Genomic DNA, 20,156 nt, shown 5'->3' on the forward strand with positions numbered 1-20,156 from the left:
AATGTTGTATTAGAATTTTTTTACTTTCAAGAATTAACTCTAGAACCATGTTACTTAGAAATAAGAAGGAAAATACTACAGGAATCAATTAAAAGGAGTAAAAGCAATTGACCCCAGGAAAGAAAGGGGCAGAGGAATGCTATTTTTCTGAAGAAATATAGCAACACAATTCGACTCTTTGTAAAAATAAACAAATAAACAAACAAATAATTAAGCAACGTAAAGGGAGTTCTACAACCAGGCTGCCTAGATCAAAATCCCACCTCTGCCATTCGGTAGCCATGTAACTATGGAGAAGTTTAAGATGCTTGATCTCTCCGAGCCTCAGTCTTTCCATTTGCAAAATGGGAATGGCAATAGTACCCATCACATAAAGGTTCTACAGGAACCAGAGGAATCAGTGAATGTAAAGGGCTCAGCTGGGGAGTGTCCTGTAAATAGAAGTTTCCTGCTTCTATCATGAAGCTCTCCCAGACCAACCTCACTTTCCTTCTGGCTAACCCAGAGCTGCCTGGCCACTCTGGAGACCCCTCCCTTTGTGCTACTGACTGTCTGCTTGACCTCGGGCATGTCTCTTCTGCCAGGATACTTGGAAGGTGGTTTCAGAAGGGCCCTAAACTTAACCAGCTCCCCCAGGCTCAGACTGGCCCTGTCCTAGACTCCAACCCCTCCCCCTGGGGGTCATGGCTTTGTTTTCTTCTAAAGACCCAAGATTTCCAAACTCTGTGGTTGCCTTGCCTAGCTAAAAGGGGAAGAAGGGGATCAGCCCAAGGAGGAGGAGGAGGAAGAGGAAAACAAGAGAAACAGCCAGTACAGCAGAGAGGAACGTATGCCCAGTGGTCCTGGTCACTACGGAGCTAGCGCTGAGACTCCAGGGCCTTGCCCACCCCTCTGCCTTGCATCATCCTGCTGCCTCCCCACTGAGGCCATGGGCCCAAGGGCTCTGCTGGTCCTGCTGGTGGCCACAGCTTGGCATGGTAAGACCAGGGACTCTGGGGGTTGGGGGGGGGGTACAGAAATGAGGGACACAGGCGGCCCCTGTGCAAGGACTCTGTAAACCCCTGCTCCTCACGGGTGTCCCCACTCTGTGCCTGCATCTCTCCCAGCCTGGACTACAGGTTTGCAGGTATCTGCTTTGGAAAGGCAGTGGAGGAAAAGAGGGTATGGGTGGGGTGGAACCAGCCCAGCCAGGGCTGTGGATCCATTCCAGCTAAGATGTTGGCTCACCATGTGTCCTGAACAAGCCCCTGATGCTCTCAGGGCTGCTGTGTCCTCATCTATCGAAAGGCAGGTGTTGGGGGCAGTGGTGAACTAGACTAAAACGATGCTTTTCAAACTTTGCTATGCATACAGATTACCTGGGGATCTTGTCACAATGCACATCCTGACTCAGTGGGTCCCAGGTACAACGTGAGATTCTGCACTTCTAACAAGCTCCTAGGAGAGGCCAAAGCTGCTGGTCCAGACCTATGCCTAGTAGGGAGGCCCTAGAGAGCTCCTGATGGCTCTGCCAATTCTGCCAGCCCATGAGCCATGAGAGTAGGCAGGACCCAACTTGGAAAGGCCAGAGGGGGGAGGGTCATTCCTCCAGAGGCTTGGGGAAGGGGCTGGAAGGAGAGATAAGAGGTTACCCTCTCTGGCCCAGGGCTCAGGTGAGGTGAATTTGGGAGGAGATGAGGGAGGGCCTGGGTGGGGGAGGGCAGTGAGGGACTCCCTGGCCAGAACCCTCCCAGACATAGGCTGCTACCTTGCCTCCAACTCACTGGTAGAGCCACACTGGTAAGAATCTCCTTCCCAGGAGGGTGCCTAACTGGAGGCGAGGGACTGGCGGCCTGGCTTGTAGCTACAGTTCTATTTGATCACATGCTTATTTGGAGGTATCTTGGGCGAGGATAGGGCTGGAGTAGGGTGGGAAGGCAGCATCAGCTCTGGCCTCCTCACAGTTCTGGGGCTGCAGGATCCTGGGGAGGAGGTACGTCTAGTCCCCGATGAGGAGATGGCTCACCCCACTGAAGGTCTTTTTCTGGCCCAACGTCTCTGGGCTTGAGTGTGTCTGGTTGTTTTTGTTTTTTTTAATTGAGATGTAAATTACTTGCAGTAGAATGTACAGATTCTTAAATATACAGCCTGATGAGGTTTGACAAACATATACGTTTGTGTACCCACCATCCCAATTAAGATAAAACTATTCCCCTCTCTCTAGAAATTTCCATGGGTTTTATTTCACTGCCTTGTCCTGTCTTCATGCCCAGAATTTGTCCGTGGAACCCTGTTGGGGGTGGGGAGGTTGTCCAGCCTCCAGACCCAGAAGAAGGAAAAGATGGGAGGCAGCAAGCTGGAAGCCTCAGCTTTTAGCCCAACAGACCAGTCATGAGTGAGTGGCGGGTGAGGGCTGCTGTGAGGGAGTCAAGGGCCAGGCTCTGAACACCCTAGAGATGGTTAGAGGCTCCTTAAGATCCCGGTCTGATGAGGGGGCTACGTGCCAGGCCTTGGAGTGCCATGTGTGTGTGGGTTGAGGGAGAGGAATGGAAGTTGGGGGACACCCTGGGAGCTGAGATGAGAGACAGGCACAGAAGGGGACCTTGGTCAGTGTCTGCCAAGCCCCAGCCCCCAGCCCAAGGAGGACTGGCCTGAGCAGGCTCTCCCCACTGGCCAAGCCAGCAGGGGGAAGTTAGGGGCAGAAGTTGAGGGTGTCAGCCTTGCTCTGCATGAATATCCAGGACAACAGGACAAGACAAAACAGGACACATTTCTCTGACCACATTTCCAGGAAGCCGAGACAGCCACTAGAGAGACAGGGCAGGGGAGGGGAAGGGAGAAGGTGCCTATGAGACCAGGCGGGTGCAGAAGGGGACCACAGCAAGAATCACAGAATCCGAGATCGCCGATGGTACGGTCACAGACTGACCTTTAAAGGTTCAAAACGTTAGATATAGAGTGTCAGGACCAGAAGGGGGGTTAGAAATGTCTCCACTGAAGCAGTAGTCCAGGCCACCAGCAGTTGACTGAGACAAGGACTGGTATTACCTCATCGAATCCTCCCAAGACCTCAGAGGTGGAAACGGACTAATCCCATTGGATGGAACAGTAGCTGAGGGTCAGAGAGGATAAGTGACCTACCCAGCATCAGGGAGAACCAAGTTTCAGACCCAGGGGGTGTGACCCCATAGTCCAAGCTCTCACCTGCAGTAAAACCCCGGGGTGGGGGTCGCCGCACTGCTGTGGCTGTAATGGGGCAGCACCAGCTCTGTTGGGATTTGGGGATACCCTGCCAGAAATGGCACCTGCCCCTCTCCCTGGTGGTCACATGGCCCAGGAGGGATAAAATACCCCCGGGTGTCGGGCTTGGCAGAATTCACCAGTTCGCTCAATTCTTCATGCTGATCAGAGGCTCAGGCAGAGAGGCAACCCGCGCCTCTGATGGGTATAAAATCAAAACAGAACTTGAGTCATCCTGAAATAATTTGACAGAGAAGATCTTTCCAATTCTGAAGTCTGTGGTGGGGATGGGGTGGAAATAACCATGTGAGGGACTTTCGTGCAGGACAGTGAGACACCCTGAATTCAGCCAATTCCCTGGGGGGAGGAGTGTCCCTGTCCCTGTCCCTGTCACTAGAGTAGAGGGGTCAGATTCATGGGGAGCACCCAGTTGGTCAGTGGGAGAGCCAGGCCCTGCAACCCAGAATGTTCCAGTGTGCGGCAGGCGGCACTCCCTCTCCTGGGGGTCTCGCCCCTGGAGAGGGGACAGTAGCCAGGAGGGCCAGGAAACAGAAGTGAGAGCGTCCGTGGGGGGAAGGGCTGCAGGCTGAGCGGAAACCGGGGGCCGGGCTGGACGCCAGCAATGTGCTTCCGCCCACACAGGCTCAGGGGCGCCTGGCAGCCCCCCCAAGGCCTTGAATCAGCTCTCACTTCCCTCCTTTGTCCCTATTTTCAGCCCTGGAAAAATGCTGACACTGCAGAGGCAGCGGGCCTTCTTCCCGGAGGGCCTGATATGGGCTGCAAGTTCTCTTTTCTCCTTCAAGCAAATTTTCCTTAAAAGAGATTGGCTTCCTAGTAAACAGAGCAGTGCTGGGGTGCTGGGCTGGACTGCTGACCAATCCTTACTATTTATTTGGTGACAGGTGAGGTCCAAAAGGCTTTCCATGCATTTAAACTTCCCGGCATCCCAATAAATGGGTACAAAGTATTGCCTCCATTTTATAGGCGGGGCAACTGAGGCACAGAGCCTCTGAACCATCCCCCTGTGCTGCAGACCAGATGTCCAATGGTGGGAGCGGGCATAACAGAAGACTCTCAGAACCCTTCTAACACTGCTGGGCTGAGATCCTATGACCCTTTTCTTCTTTCCCATATAGATTAAGTCGGAGGACTTTGCCATGAACATTCCATCCGTTTGTCTTTTCCTTTGCTTGTTTGAGTCCCCTGCTTGGAGCCAGGTCCTGGGCTTGGCACAAGGGATACGGCCCGCTTTGTCCATGGGGCCGAAGGGGTCAACCCCTGGGGAGGCTGGGAAGACTGAGGCAGGAGTCTGGGGGAGACCCCGTGGGACAGCAGGTGACTAGAAGCTGAGAAAGCTCCCAGTCTCCGTTTCTCAGAGGAGGGGGCTGCTGGACATCAAGCCATCCCCAAGCAGGTTTGAGGTGGGGGTGGGGGTGGGGGGGGGGGGGCTGAGCACATGACAGAGGGGACAGGGACTTGTGTAAGGTGATTCCAAATCACAGCTGAATGCTAGCACTCGCACCACCCCTGCCAGGGCACTCCCCATCTCAGAGGCCAGGATCATCAGACCAGGAAGCGTCTCCTCAGGCCTCACTTCTGTCTATTTGCCACCCCCCAACCCCAGCTCAAGGGGTCCCAGTGATACAGCCCAGCGGCCCTGAGCTGGTCGTGGAGCCAGGCACAACAGTGACCCTGCGATGTGTGGGCAACGGCAGCGTGGAATGGGACGGCCCCATCTCCCCGCACTGGAACCTGGACCTCGATCCCCCCAGCAGCATCCTGACCACGAATAATGCCACCTTCCAAAACACGGGGACCTATCACTGCACTGAGCCTGGAAACCCCCAGGGGGGCAATGCCACCATCCACCTCTATGTCAAAGGTGAGGACTCTGAACCCACCCCCAAGAGGCCTGGCCCAACAGGTCCCACTGGGAATGGGTGGGAGGGCTGGGCCCTAATATTCACAGCCATAAGAAGCCAGTTCCACGTGTACTGAGTGCCTGCCATTAACAAAAACCTGTGCAGTCCTTCCAGTTTGATGTAGTCCTCATAATAACCCTGTGAGGTAGGCTCCATGATTACAGCCATTTTCCAGAGGCTGGTGGGGTTGAGTCATTTGCCCACAGTCACACAGCATCAAGTAATGGGCTGAACCTGGCTCCAGTGTCCCCACTCTAAAGTACCGGCTGAGCTTCTCTGGTATTGTGTGACCTCAGGCAAACGATCAGCTTCTCTGAGCCTCCCTGTCCCCAGGGTTCAGGGACCACTCGGCCTGGTGGAGGGAGGACAGTTGTAACCCTGTATCCCCTCTGCCCCAGACCCTGCTCGGCCTTGGAAGGTGCTGGCCCAGGAAGTGACAGTGTTGGAAGGTCAGGATGCGTTGCTGCCCTGCCTGCTTACTGACCCAGCGTTGGAGGCAGGCGTCTCACTGGTGCGGGTGCGTGGCCGGCCCGTCTTGCGCCAAACCAACTATTCCTTCTCGCCCTGGCATGGCTTCACCATCCACAAGGCCAAGTTCATTGAGAATCACGTCTACCAATGCAGCGCGCAAGTAGACGGCAGGACGGTAACATCGATGGGCATCTGGCTTAAAGTGCAGAAAGGTGCGTGGGGCCGGGAGGGCCAGAGAGCCGGCAGACGTACGAGCTGCGACAGGGCCCGGGCCTGATGGAGAGTAACGGGGTGCCCCCTTCTTGGGCTTCTTCCTTCCAATTGTACCATGGTCGCCCATGGGGCACCTGCTGGGAAGTGACCTCAGCTCATGAGACACGCTATGCAGATGGTCTCACAAGGTGATGGAGGAGAGGGTGTGTGTGGGACGGGAGGCTCTCTGAGAGGGTGCCATTTTATTCGAGCTGAACTATGAATGATGGGGAGCAGGTGGCTGTGCGAAGCTGTGCCTCGGCAGAGGAAACAGCAGGTACAAAGCCATGAGGTGGGAACAGGCCCTGAATGTTCCGGGAACAGGAGGGCCCAAAGCGGCCCCACACCCTCAGACATGGATTTCCCACTCGGTGCCGGCCTGGTGCCAGGTGCTGGGCACACGCAGGAAGGGTGGGGAGCTGAGTGCTGGGGAGGTGGGCGTGGGCACACAGGAAGGCTCTCACTGTGGGGGTGACACTGGTGTGGTGAAATTTCACTCCTTTCCCCCTTGCCCTGGCTAGGCTGATGGACTGGATTCTGGTTTCTGGAACGACTGGTGTGAGTAACAGGCTCGACACCTGGGCTTGAGACAGGAATCAGGTCCCTGCAATGAGGGCCAGAGTAATAGTGGCATGGTTGGCCCAAAGCCCTGGGGTTTTAAGGCCATGAAACCTGTTCAGGAAGTCACAGGACCCCACTATGTGGACAGAGGAAGTCCTTAGGTCTCTTTCCCTGCACTCCATCTGGCAGGGCCCTGGAGCCTGGTGACCTTGGATGAGTCCCTTAGTGTCTCTGGACCTTGCGAAACTGGATTCGATCTTCTTCCAATGACAGCAATAGCCATGAACTTTAATTCAACACCTGCTCTATATCAGGCACTGTCCTGGCCGCTGGGGATGTCGCCTTTGGGGATTTGACATCTTTCCAGGAGAAACAGACTAGAGAGCAAATAACGTTTCAACTGGGATGAACAAGAAACCAAGCCGGAGAAAGCTGGATGTGTGTGGGGTGGGGTGAGGTGAATTCAGCTGACTGGTCACAGACGGCTTCTCTGAGCGAAAGATCTGAAGGAAGAGAGCGGCCACCCACTCGCAGCGTTGAAGGGAAAGCTCCGGGAGGGCGGGCGAGTGTACAGTGTGTGAGGTGGGAAGGCCGGTGCGGCTGCAGGGTGGTGAGCACCAGGCGGCAGGCGCTCAGCGGTCAGTAATGGGCCCGGGCTTGTATCCCGAGAGTAGTGGGAAGCCGCCCGATACTGGCCCAGGACACAGACGTGACGCAATCTACATTCTTAAGAGCTCACTTGGGCTGCTGTGAGGCATCTGGGTTGTACAGGGGTCAGAGGGGGAGTGGGGGCCTTCCAAGTGGCTGTTGCAGGAATCCAAAGCAGAAAACGGGGTGACACTGGGGAGAGGTGAGGTCATGAAGGGAAGTGGACTTCAGAGAGTCTGTACAAAAGACAGGATTTGCTGTCTGGGGCCTCAAGGCTGATCCTCCACCCCCAGGATTTGGGATGGGAGCATGGTGGGGGCCCCAGCCAGTAGCCTGGCCCTGAGCAGAGCAACGGCTCAGGCCTGGGTGTTCATGGGTTGCTTCCCTTGGCCTCAGACATCTCCGGACCTGCGACCTTGACATTGGAGCCTGCAGAGCTGGTGCGGATTCAAGGAGAGGCTGCCCAGATCGTGTGCTCAGCCAGCAACATTGATGTTAACTTTGACGTCTCCCTCCGTCATGGAGACACCAAGGTCAGTCCCTGGGGAGACAGCAGGGTGAAATGTGCCCACCCTGCCAGCACACCAGGCCTGGCAGGACCGAGCCCAGCCTCGTTGGGAGCTGGCTCTCTAGACTGAGGGCATGGGCCAGGCCCAGAGAGGGGAGTGCACCCGTTGCTCATCAACAGCTGATTCAGGACCAGGATTCAGGCTCATGTCATTGAATCTTGTAGGGGAAGGGAGGTGGTACTCTACCCCCTTGACCCATGACCTTTGCCCCAGCCTGTTGACAAGAGCCAGAGGTCAGTTCATTTCTGACTTAGCAAGGGGTTCCTAGGCCACCTTGAAGCCCAGGAATATAAAGGTGAGAGGGAAGCAGAGGGAGTAAAAGGGAATGGTTTGGGGCTGCATCTAAGAGCCCCTTCCTGTCCCACTGTGCCTATATTGTGCCAAGCACAACTCTACCCCCATTTACGTGTAATAGTTCATTGTTCTTCACTACAACCCTAGGAGCAGGGGCCAGTGTTAGTGCCATTTTACAGATGAAGAAACTGAGGCTCAGAGTTCAGTCCCTTGCCCAAGAAAAGGCAGATAGTAATCTTTAAAGGCTGAGGATTTGAACCTAGAGTTTTCTAATCCCTCAACAACCCTGGTATAGCATTTCTATTCCTTCTGGCTACAGCTCACAATCTCTCAACAATCTGACTTCCATGATAACCGTTACCAAAAAGTCCTGACTCTCAACCTCGATCACGTGAGCTTCCAAGATGCTGGCAACTACTCCTGCACGGCCACCAATGCCTGGGGCAACCACTCCGCCTCCATGGTCTTCCGGGTGGTAGGTGAGCATTAGGGTGATGGGGGAGGGTTGACAGGGATCCTGAGGTGAGGGGGTGTATAAGGGGATTGGGAAGGAGGGGGCTGATGGTGGAGAATGAGGAGACGCTGTTAAGAACACCTGCGCTAGATTTCCCTTATCTTGGGCCTGGCTAGGAAGCCACACCTCTGGAGTCCTTCCCAGATCCTCCCCCAGAATCCCTTGCTTCCTCCCTGGAGCTCCTACAGTGCATTACTGCATTTTGTTTTGTGATCGGTGTCCAGGAGGGACATACTTTGCGGCTCACTCCCTCATTCATTCCTTCATGCCTGCAACACTCACGTCAGATGGACACAGGAGCAGACAATGCTCACCCAGTGTGATCAGGCAGGAAGTACGGGGTGTCCTGGGAACACCAAGGGGGTCCCCCAATCCTGGCTTGGACAGTGTGGCCTAAGCTAGGCCCAAAAGAATGGAGGTAGGTTAGCTAGGTAGAAGGGTGGGAAAGGAAGAGGAACCACACCGCCTATGTCAGGCCCAAAGGTAAAGGGAGCGGAGGGCATTTCAGGCATCAAAAGAAGTTGACAATGGCAGGGATGTGGAGGCGTGTGACAAGTGGCCAAGGAGGCGCAGAGATGGAGGCAGTATCCAGCCAGTAAAATGGGTGCGTAGTTTGCATCATATCCGGTTGGAAGTCATTGAGAGCTTTAGAGGAGAATGGAGGGATCAGGCTGCGTGGTGGGGTGCTTCGTGGCGGCCGGGAGTCCACAATCCCAGGCAGCACTCCAAGCTGACCCTGCTAACAACCAGCAGCTTGCTCCACTGCAAAATGGGATACTAACGGTATGAGCAGGAACTGCCTCAGAGGTTTGTTGTGAGAATTAAGTGAATCTGTATATATACCCTGGTACAGAGTAAATGCTGCCTAAGTGTGCACAGGAGATGTTATCTGACAAGGCCAGTCTGACGCCTTGTGCACTGGATGGGAGATCAGAGGCTGGAGAAGCAAAGGTCAAGACAGGCTGAGTCATTTGGGTCTGGCCATGACTCGTGTATTAAACGAGGGATGGAGGGGAGAGAAGCATGACAGTCACCACCATGATGGCACCTGCACTAGGCTAGATGCACAGTAGACGTGACCTCTGCTGTGGGCCCCACTCTGTGCTGGGAGCTGTGGGGGGTAAAGGAGGAGAGGAGCACAAAGAATTGTTCCCCAGTTAAGAGTTCTAATCCTATGTGTTTTCTAGTGCACGTCTATAGTAGTCACTCAATAAACGTTGTGTCCATGAACACTTCTGGTCAGACAGTGTTCTGGATGCTGAGGATACAGTTGCAAAGACACAGAGACCCTTGCCCACATGAAGTTTGTGCTTTAGTTGGGAAAAGACAGCAATGAGCAAAATAAATCCTGAAAACCAAATCAATTCTATAGGGTTGCTATTTAAAATCGGGTGGTCACCCCCTCTCTCTCTGCCCCTCCCCCACTTGTGCTCTCTCAAAAATGAATAAACGTAAAAAATAATAATAAAAAAAGGGGCACCCGGGCGGCTCAGTCGGTTAAGTGTCTGGCTTTGGCTCAGGTCATGATCTCACAGTTTGTGGGTTTGAGCCCCATGTCGGGCTCTGTGCTGACAGCTCGGAGCCTGGAGGCTGCTTCGGATTCTGTGTCTCCCTCTGTCTCTTCCTCTCCCTGACTCATGCTCTATTTCTGTCTCTCAAAAATGAATAAACGTTAAAAAAGAATTTTAAATTGGGTAGTCATCAAGGAAGGTCTCACTGAGAAACTGACACTTGAGCAATGACTTGAAGTTGGGGAAGGGGTAAGCCATGCAGATATCCTGCAGAACAGAGCTCCAGGCAGACGGCAAGCACTGTCCTTAAGGCAGGACTGTGCTCACCACGCGCAAGGCACAGGTCAGCCGGTGTGGCTGGCGCAGAGTTCGTGAGGAAGAGTGGCACAAGGTGAAGTCAAAGAGGGAGGGGGCAAGGTGGCAGATTCCACAGGGCTCGGCTCGGTAAGCCAATGTAAGGACTTGGGCTTTTCCCCTTGAGAAAGATGGGGTGCCCATTGGTGGGTTTGAGTAAAGGAATGTGACACTTACTCTCACCCACTTTGTTGAGGGTGGAAATGGAGGGGGGGTGGGCAGTTAGGAGGCTACTGCAGTCACCGAAGCTAGGGGTTACGGTGGCTTGATAAGGGTGGTGCTGAAGGAGGTGAGAGGATGGATGCAGGATGGATAGATAGACGTTCTCTGTAGGAGAGAGAAGACGAAAGCCTCACCCAGGAAGCTCACAGATTAGTTGGATAGAAAAGATGACCAGCCGAAGGGAGAAGCAGATGCGCAAAGTAGTGTTGATGTGGTACGTCATGAATGTGTCGTCTAGAAGGGTGGCAGGAGTCCAGAGGAGGGAGAGCTCCCTGTGGCCTGGAGTGGTGGGTGGAGACCCCCTGATGGGGAGGAGCCTTGAAGGATGAGAAGGATCTAAGTAAAAAAAAAGGAAGAGGACAGTGTTCCTGGCAGAGAAAGTGGCTTGAACAAAACCTCCAAGCTTGGCTGGAATGACTGCGGTGTGGTGTGTTCATGGGATGTTAGGAGACCCAGATGGGTGGGGTGGAGCATTGTGTGTGTGTGTGTGTGTGTGTGTGTGTGTGTAGGAAGAGGGGAGACAGCTAGATGGGCCTGAGGAGGAGAATTGATTGAAGAGAGCCTTAAACGCATATCTGTATAGTGGAGGTGATGGGGACCCATAGGGGCTTTGGAGCAGGTACATCACAGGGTAGAAGAGTGAATATTAGATTTCACGGAGCTGAGTAAGGAGAGGAGCCCCTGTATATCATCTAGCCCAGAGCATTTTGCAAAGTCTTGGGGGATTTAAGAAAGCATTTCAGGGGCTTCCATTAGAGGCATGGAGAAGCTGAGTACATGGGGATTCTTGCCATAGCTCCTCTGCCTGAGATTCAACCACGGCAACTTGATTTTAATTCACGCAAGATTTAATTAGAAGAAACTAGTCAGGACTCTTTCAGGCACAGGTAACAGAAACCAACTTAAGCTGGCCTAATCACGGGGATTTTCATCAGCCTTATCGCTAAAAAGCCCATGGATATGAGCTTCGGGTAAATTGGATCTAGTTGCTTCTAGTTGTCTCTCAACTCTCAGCTGTAGATTTTTCTTGTGGGACCCCTAGCAGCATCAGGCTTGACAACCCGAGTGGAATTAGGGCTTCTCCTTTCTCAGAGCTCCAACAAAACTCATGGAAATAAGTGTCATGGACCCATGGGCACAAGTGCCTACCCCAAACCACTCACTGGTGTAAAGGGGGCATCACCTTGACTGGCTGGCCTGAGTCACATGCCCGCTTAGAGCTGGATGTGGAAGCCTCGCTGCCTGAACTATTACCAGGAGAAGGGGAAATAGGTGAGGGCATCTGAAAAAAACAGCAGATTTTTATGTTTTTGCTACTGAAAAAGTTTCAAAAAGTTACAACAACACAAATATACTCAATCTCTTTGTTATACAAATAAGGAGGCAGAGGTAGCAAGGAGAATAGACATTTGCCCAGGTTCTCCCAGGGACTCAGTGAAGAGAAGAGTTTGGGCTTCTATGGGGCAGTGGTAAGAAGGAAGATGTCAGAGGGAAAGTTTTGGTTAGAGGTGGGGGCTATGTGCCTGGCACATAGTAGGCACTCAGGAAGGGTCCAGCTGAATGGCTGAATGAATGGGTAGATCACCAGTGAACAAACCAACTGAGACATCTTCCCACTAATGCCAGATCTTTATGTGTTACGCTTTCCAGAGAGTGCCTACTTGAACTTGACCTCTGAGCAGAGTCTCCTCCAGGAGGTGACTGTGGGTGAGAAGGTTGATCTCCAAGTCAAGGTGGAGGCCTACCCAGGCCTAGAAAGTTTTAACTGGACCTATCTGGGACCCTTCTCTGACTACCAGGACAAGCTCGATTTTGTCACCATCAAGGACACATACAGGTACCACCTATCAGCTCCCATCTGGAGAGCCCCACATCCAGAAGGGGAATGCTTCCGCCAGGAGGCAGGACACTGACTGGGTCACGTCTCAACCTTGCTGGTGACCTTGAGTAAACCCCTTCCCCTTTCTCTGTCTCACTTTCCCTGATCTTAGAACCTCAATATCGATCATCTGTGTTTGAGATTGAAATCAAATTGGCTTGCCCCTCTGTCCCACATCCTTGGGAGATCCAATGCCCTCCTCAAGAGCTCTACCATTTCTTGGGGGTGTGCACTCTCCTGCTCACTCAAGAACTCTTAATCTCATTCTCTTCTTTTGCGGCCGATCCAAATACAGAAGACCACTGCTCCATGATTTCTACTAAACACACTCGTAATAAGGACTGCACAGGGACTCTGCCACATACATGGGTTTGGGGGGTAGAGAGAATTCACATCACATGATCACGTATACATCAAAAGTTCTTGAAAGGCCTGTGGTGGCCCGCTTCTGAGAATTTCTCACTAGCTATTCTTGTCCACAGGCTCAAAACTCTTCTCACAAAGTGCCATCTCACTGTATCTCCTCTTTTCTCCCATCTCTCCATTTCCAGACTCTTGCTTCTCCCGCAAACACATGTTAGAAGTCCCTTTTTCCTGTCTCCTTACGTCCTCAGGGTGTTACTTTCCCATCCAAAGTGGCCTCGCCAGCGTAGACTTCTACACAAGAGAGTCTCCTCCACGGGAGAAACACCATGGCACGTGTTAAGACGATAGCTGCTTCACCCGCTTCTATTTGAACGAGAGTCCAGCGTTCAAGGACAGCAAGCGTGCGCTGTGCATGCAACCGCTTCCCCTCCCACACTCTTGATAGATATCTCTAATTCTAATCCATTTTTGAACTCTTTCCCTCAGGGTCCAAATGCAGCCTCGGAGTCTTTCTTGACACAGTCCCAAACAGTATTTTTATTATAACTGACTCAGGCAAGGAAATGTTTTTACCATCCCCTGGGGTAGATAATCCTTCAGCCGTCTTCCAACTCCAGAACTCTCTGGGGTTCTCTTTCTAGCTGCTGAAGCCCAGACCTCATTAAATCCTGGACTCCTGCTTTCCAGTTGTCAGAATCAGCACAGAACGAAATGTTCAACAGAACAAAAATGTTTCCTTGTCCTCATTTTTCTCTTCTCAGTTTCCTTCTCATCCATTCTGGTCAGGATTTCGAGCCTCCCCTTGTCTAAAGCAGAAGTTCTGAATCTGGAGCCTATAGACCCCTGGGAGGGGGACAGTCCAGGGACAAGTGAAACATTGGTCCATAAGCAACAGGGACATTGTGGAAAGAAACCATGGAGCTCCCCCAAAACGCAGTAGCATGGGGCCATCCAGCACAGGGCAGATAACCCGGGGCACCAAACAGCCACCAAACTTAGCTCATGTGATGGATATGTTCATAACGGTGACTTTGAGTCCGGCAAAAAGAAGTTAAATTCTTTCAGCTTACCAAGCAGATGAGTACAGGGGTTCTGGACACCAAAGTTCTGGCTGGAAGAGATTGCCCTTTGCATACCATGGGTTTTAGTCTAGTATGATTTATAATTAGATGCTATAATGTATTTTTAAACAACTTATTTATTACCTAAATTATGCACGTCCATTATGGACAAATGCCAAAATAGGGCTTAAGAAAAGAATAAAACAAAAAATTACCTGGAATCAGCTGAGGATAACTGACATTCTTCTCATTTGCTTCCAGGTCTTTTTCTGCAGCAAAGGGCACCATTAAACTGCGTACCTACAATGACTCGGGCTCTGTGTCAAGCACCCTGAATACATGTCCCTTTAATCCTCAGGCCAAATCTGTGCATTAATTACCATCAGTGTTGCCCTCACAGAAAAGGAAACGGAGGGTCAGAGAGGGCGAGTACTTCTCTAAGATCACACAGCTAAGAAATAACAGCCCCAGGACTTGAGCCCTGGTTGCTGTAGCCCCATGGCTACATCCTGCCTCTCGTCCCTCTCACGGTCCCTCCTGGCAGGGCTGGTGCTTTAGAGATAGCAGCTAATGTGCCTTCCAGGGTCGGCACCTCACAGACATCATTTCTACTAAACCTCAGAACAAAACCACTTCATAAATGAGAGAAGAAATTAAGGGAATTGGGTTGGTTTTCCCATGTCTCAACGGCACTCAGCCTGGGGACCTGGCTCACCCAAGGCCTTTGTGCCCTGGACGCTTTACGAAAAATAAAACAAAGCCCTTTAGGGAGGTTGTCTGAGCCCACTGTCCTGCAGGGGCCATACCAGGACTGGGGTTCACGCCAGACAGCCTGCCCCTTTCATGCAGGTACACCTCGACCCTCTCCCTGCCTCGCCTGAAGCGCTCGGAGGCCGGTCGCTACTCCTTCTTGGCCCGAAACGCTGGAGGCCAGAATGCCCTGACCTTTGAGCTCACCCTGCGATGTGAGTGATGGAGCGGGGGCTGGGCACTAAGGTCCCTGGGGCTTGCAGGTGGGGGTGATGGAGGGATAGCAGCTCAGTGCAGGGTGGTCACACAGGGGAGTTGGGGCCTCTGGGGCTGATCCCTCCCTCTACCGCTCCTCTCTTTCTCCTCAGACCCCCCGGAGGTAAGGGTCACGATGACCCTCATCAATGGCTCAGACACACTGCTCTGTGAAGCCTCCGGGTACCCCCAGCCCAGTGTGACGTGGCTGCAGTGCAGGAGCCACACCGATAGGTAAGTGGCTCTGCTTACCTTCTTCACCCCGGGCTGCAGAGCCAAGGGGGGCTGGGCATCCCAAAGCTCTAAGCCACACTCTGCTCTTGCCAGGTGTGATGAGTCTGCAGGGCTGATCCTAGAGGACTCACACTCTGAGGTCCTGAGCCAAGTACCCTTCCACGAGGTGATCGTCCATAGCCTGCTGGCCATCGGGACCTTGGAACACAACAGGACATATGAGTGTAGAGCCTTCAACAGCGTGGGGAACAGCTCCCAGACCTTCTGGCCCATCTCTATAGGTGAGCCTTTGCCCCTGCCAGCCCATGGTGGGAGGCGGGCTCGGGAAACTGCCCCAGCCCCCTGGAGGCCAGGGCCAGAGTGCCAGAGTGGAGCAGATCCCAGACCCATCGTGTTCCACCTCTTGGGGTCTGATTCCAGGCGCCTCCTGACCAAAGGTCTCCTGAAGAGGCCAGGTGGAGGAGTCTGGACCGCATGGGACTAGACACAGGGAGGAGAAGGGCAAAGGGCAGCAAGCTGTGAGGCCCAGAAAGAAAGCAGCCTGGAGCGTGGCCTCGTCTGGCCCCTCCGCTCATCTTCCAACTCACTCACTAATTCACAAGTATGGATATTTGGCATCTGCTATGTGCCCAGCACTCACTCGGGTGAGCAGTGCCTCCATGGGGCTTAGAGCCTGGTGACAGAGACAGGCAACAAGTGAACACAGTCCATCCCCACACCAGGGCCAGCCTTGACAGCCTTCTCCATCCCTCTTGGACTCTTCTCCCTCCAGAGACACAGCCCCGTCCATTCAGGGCCACTGTCGGAGGGTGGGGCTGATGGCCAGCACTGGGCACAGATGCAGGCTGTGTCCATTTAGAGGAAGGGGTGCCTTTCTCTGTGTCGCACAAAGGCTCCAGGTGTCTGGGTCTGAGAGGCCCAGAGCCGTAGAGACCCACAGCACCTTCCGACTTCCTACAGCCAGGTTTCAGCACCACTGTGTGGCAAGCCCCGGCGAGACCCTCTGGGCAGACGGACAGAGTGGGAGCCTCGGACTGGCTCAGAGGTGGCCCCTCAGGTGCCTTGGGGCAGCTGCGACCAGGGCCAGATTCCACGTGCAGCTGCCCGTGGCTGCTCTGTCTCACTGCTGGTGGTCATATATTAAAAAGACCATACTGACATTTCACTGAATGCTTACCCTGTGCCAGGCATTGTGCTAAGCACCTTACAGTCATTATCTCAGCGAGCTCACATGACCCCAGGAGGTTGGCACTATTTTCCTTCCCACTTAGGAGATGATGAACCTGAGGCTTAGGGAGAAGTCACACACGTTCAATGTCACACACCTCCTAAGTGGCAGAGGTGAGATCTGGCCTCAGAACCACGCTGGTGTTGATGTGGAAAATGGAAGTTACGTTCTTCAAACGCATTGAAAGAACTAAGGTTATTGGTCTGGGAAGAAGAGAGCCAGTGGCCACGAGCCAGGCTTTCAGACCCTTAGAAGGGCTGTGTGGTTCCAAAGGGCCCTCGAGGAAGCAGCAGGGAAATGCTGGGAAGGCAGAGTTCAGTCTAACCTCCAGGTCTGTCTGTCTGAGCTGCCCAAAGGCGTAGGAGCTGAACACCCATCACTAGTGTGTGTGTGTGTGTGTGTGTGTGTGTGTGTGCACGCGCGTGCGCGTGTGGAAGCCACAGCCAGTACTAAGCCAGCCTGCTGCAGAGGCTCCTTGCACTGGCAGGAGTGGGTACTGCATGACCTGAGGGGTTCCCCAGCCACAGACGCTGTGACTTCGGGCAGGGTTTGGGGCAAGGCATGAGCAGAACTGGAGAGGCCGTCCTCCCCGCCCCTGGCTGGGGGAGGGTCTACAGGAAGGCTTTGCGAGGGTCTGGGGCTTCTGGGGGAGAAGACTGTTCAGTCAACAGGCATTTACTGAGCACCTACTGTGCTCCAGGCAGTGCAGTGGCCTGCTCTCAGTGGTGGCGGAGGGTCCTGAAGGTCCCCTCTGCCGGCTCCCTCCTCTGCTCTCCCCTTCCAGGAGCCCACACGCAGCTCCCCGACGAGCTGCTCTTCACGCCCGTGCTGCTCACTTGCATGTCCATCATGGCCTTGTTGCTGCTGCTGCTCTTGCTGCTTTTGTACAAGTATAAGCAGGTGAGCCTGGGCAGGGTGGCGGGGTGGGGAGCCAGGCGCCTGGTGGCCTGGGGGAGTGTCACCGGGTTGCAAGGATCTAGCCTTTAGCCCCCGCACACCCAGTCGTTCTGTCACCCATTCAGCCAGCCGCTCTTCAGCGGGCGCCAACTGTATGCGAACGTGCGTGGCTTGGTGCCAAGTGAGCCCAAACTCAGAGCCTCTGAGGCTCTTGCCTCATAGGGTTGACCGTCTAGAGCAGGAGATGGCTGCAAGTCAAATAACCGGAAAAGACAGGGTATGGATTACAGAGCTTAATGCCCTCAACAATGGCAGCATGTAGATAGCATCACTAACCCAATCTTACAGAGTTGGAAGCTGAGGTTCTGAGAGGTTTAGACAGTGCTCTAGTCTACAGCCAGTCAGTGGCAGAGGCTGGGTTTTAAAAAAAAACATGTTTTTTAACCATCATGTGAAACACTGAATCATCTTATCTTTCCCTCACAACAACCTGGAAGCAGGGAGTGTAGCAGCCAGCATTTTACAGTAAGGAAACTGGGGGTTGGCAAGGTTGAAGAATCTGCCCGAGGGTCCCAGGTGCCTCCCACATGCCAGCCCGAGGCCTCTGCCACCTTGCCTAGCTGCCTTCCTACACAAAAGATGGTGGCCACTGCAATAGATACTGAGGCCTGTGGGAGGTCAGAGGTAGAAGGATCTCTTCTGTTGGTGAGGAAGGGAGCCTGCTTGGAGGAGGTGGTTGGCATGGGTGGGACAGACCTTGGAGAATGGGGGTGGGGGGTGTGCAGCAGGGGGAGACAAGGCTCAGGGAAAGGGTATCTCCAGGGAAGGGTAATGTGTGCAAAGGGGAGGGAGGGGGGAAAGACAAAGGCGAGTTCTGAAAATGCTGGCCCCTGGAAGAGGGAGGAGGCAGGTGGGGCAGGTTGAGGGGTCCAAGAAGTTGGACCCCATCCTGTAGGCTCAGAGCCATCCGTGGGTTTGAACAAGGGAGCAATGTGATTTAGGGGTGAATAACCACCTGGTGGGCCTCCTCTGCTGCCTTCTCTTCCCCACCTCGGGGGTTTTAGTATGAGAAGAGGGCTTGGAGTAGGCAGTGTGGACAGGATATTGGGGCACCCTGGGGGCCATGGGGTCAGCTCTCATGCTCATGCCAGCACCCAGCAAATGAAGGCCTCAGGTTAAGACTTCAGGGATCTGCGTCCAGCTCCAAAACTGTTTTGCCATGAGACCTTGGCTGACTCACTGCCCACTCTGGTCCTCAGTTTCCCCACCTGTACCATGGTAATGTCTTCTTCCTTTGACATTCCAAGAGCCTCCTGAGAGTCTGGGGTTGGGAGTTGGATAGATGTGGGTTCTGTCTCTGCCAGTCTCCAGCTATTACAACTCTGGGGAAGTTGGGAGTGTCTCTGTCTCTGTTTCTCCAATGTGAAATGGGGTTAATAATGGTGGCCACCCTACCAGGCTGTGGTGAGGATTCAACAACGGAATGTAGGTAGGGGACTTAGCAGGGTGCTGGGCACAGACAGAGCTCAGGACGGAGGCTGCCCGCCCTCGTCCCAGGAGGAAGCTGACTGGGGAACCTGAGTTAGCTCACGCATCTTGGGACTGGAGGGGTGTCTGAGGTTGGGCATCTCCTTGACTACACACACACAGCGGGCCCTGCTCGCCCACCTCTATGGACAGGACTTAACTCACTCTTGTGGCCGCCTGTTCCTTCTCTGAGCAGCTCTGATTATTGTCAACTTCTTCCTTATACGGAGCTGAAAACTGCTCCCAGTGCCCCACAGAGCTGCCTCCTCAGCCCATGACACCCCTGCTGAGATTCCAGAGAAGGGTCCAGTTCCCTCTCCAGCCCTTTCTACCTTGAGCTGTCCAGCGCCCTTGGCCAGTGTTGGTTTGAGGGCACCTTATCTTCTCTCCATGGAACCATTTTTGGAATGTGGAAACACCTCATTTCCCATCCAGGAAACTCAGCTGCCCCCTGAGCCCATCCAAGGCCAAGAAAAGGAGGGCATCCCATGAGACAAGACCTTGAGGGGTCAAGATGGCCTTGGCCTTGCCTCAGGGCCTTCCACCCAATTCCCCTCTGCTTTGCCCCATGGGGTTCTGAGATTTGCCTCTGCACTGAGAATTCAGCCTGGACTAAGGGGTGGCTCTAGCTGGGGGTGGGGGGAAGGGCTGTTTCTGCCTCAGGGCTGAGTCATCGCCTTTCTGGCCCCAGCCAGACCACAGAGGGGCCAAAGGGGGAGGAGGAAAGGTCAGGAGTCAGCAGGCTGGTAGGAGGCACTCAAAGAGGAAAGGATGAGGTAGGGAGGAGTGCAAGCTGGGATTCTGGAGTCAGAACCGACCTCTGGGGACTGGAGGCCTATTGGGGCTGGACAGGAGGGTCTCCAAGGTTTCCAGTGGGACATGTTGAGGTCACTACCTTCCTAAGACAGAGACCATCCAACAGCCCAGAAACAGCAGGCCTAGACAGGGAGGGCCACAGGACTTTGATGTCTCCCTGCCCATCTCAGTCGCCAAGGGGCAGTGGGGGTGAGCCTGGGCCTGGGCCCGCCGCGAGGAATAAGAAACATGGAGCACACTGAGTGTTCAGCTTGGCTGAACGCAGCTCACAGGGGTGCTCAAGGAGCACTCCCTACTCTCTTTGGAACTACTCCCGTTAGCTCTCCCTCCGAGGAGACCCTCTACATAGAAGCCCTGGGGAGCCAAGGTGGCACAGAAGCAGAGGAAGGGATAGGGATGCCTGAGGTGTGGCGGGGAGAGAGCTGTGTCTTCCTCCTGGTAGAGTCTGGGATTCAGAGATCTGTGAGATCCAGCCAGACAACCTCTTCCTCCTGTGATCCCCCTCCCTTTCCCCAATATCCCCTGCCTGGCTGGGGGTGGGGAAGGGAAAGCAGCTCTGGGGAGGGGGCTGACTCAGGCCCAGCTGCATAGGCCAGAAGAAGGAGA

General features: G+C 53.9%; 1 protein-coding gene across 1 annotated transcript in view; it reads left to right on the forward strand.

Annotated features, from left to right (window-relative positions):
* The first annotated feature begins 787 nt into the window (after window positions 1-787).
* The window catches only part of CSF1R (colony stimulating factor 1 receptor), a 29,369-nt gene continuing 10,000 nt past the window's right edge, over window positions 788-20,156 (forward strand). Inside the window, exons 1-10 of the mRNA XM_042949390.1 lie at window positions 788-977; window positions 4,844-5,101; window positions 5,540-5,824; window positions 7,470-7,606; window positions 8,256-8,415; window positions 12,188-12,374; window positions 14,693-14,808; window positions 14,962-15,082; window positions 15,176-15,363; window positions 17,095-17,210. Of these exons, the coding sequence (XP_042805324.1) occupies window positions 830-977; window positions 4,844-5,101; window positions 5,540-5,824; window positions 7,470-7,606; window positions 8,256-8,415; window positions 12,188-12,374; window positions 14,693-14,808; window positions 14,962-15,082; window positions 15,176-15,363; window positions 17,095-17,210 (1,716 nt within the window). The 5' untranslated portion in view covers window positions 788-829. The remainder of the gene's footprint in view (window positions 978-4,843; window positions 5,102-5,539; window positions 5,825-7,469; window positions 7,607-8,255; window positions 8,416-12,187; window positions 12,375-14,692; window positions 14,809-14,961; window positions 15,083-15,175; window positions 15,364-17,094; window positions 17,211-20,156) is intronic.

Source organism: Panthera leo, chromosome A1 (assembly GCF_018350215.1).
Source record: "Panthera leo isolate Ple1 chromosome A1, P.leo_Ple1_pat1.1, whole genome shotgun sequence".
In the NCBI taxonomy this organism is placed as follows: Eukaryota; Metazoa; Chordata; class Mammalia; order Carnivora; family Felidae; genus Panthera; species Panthera leo.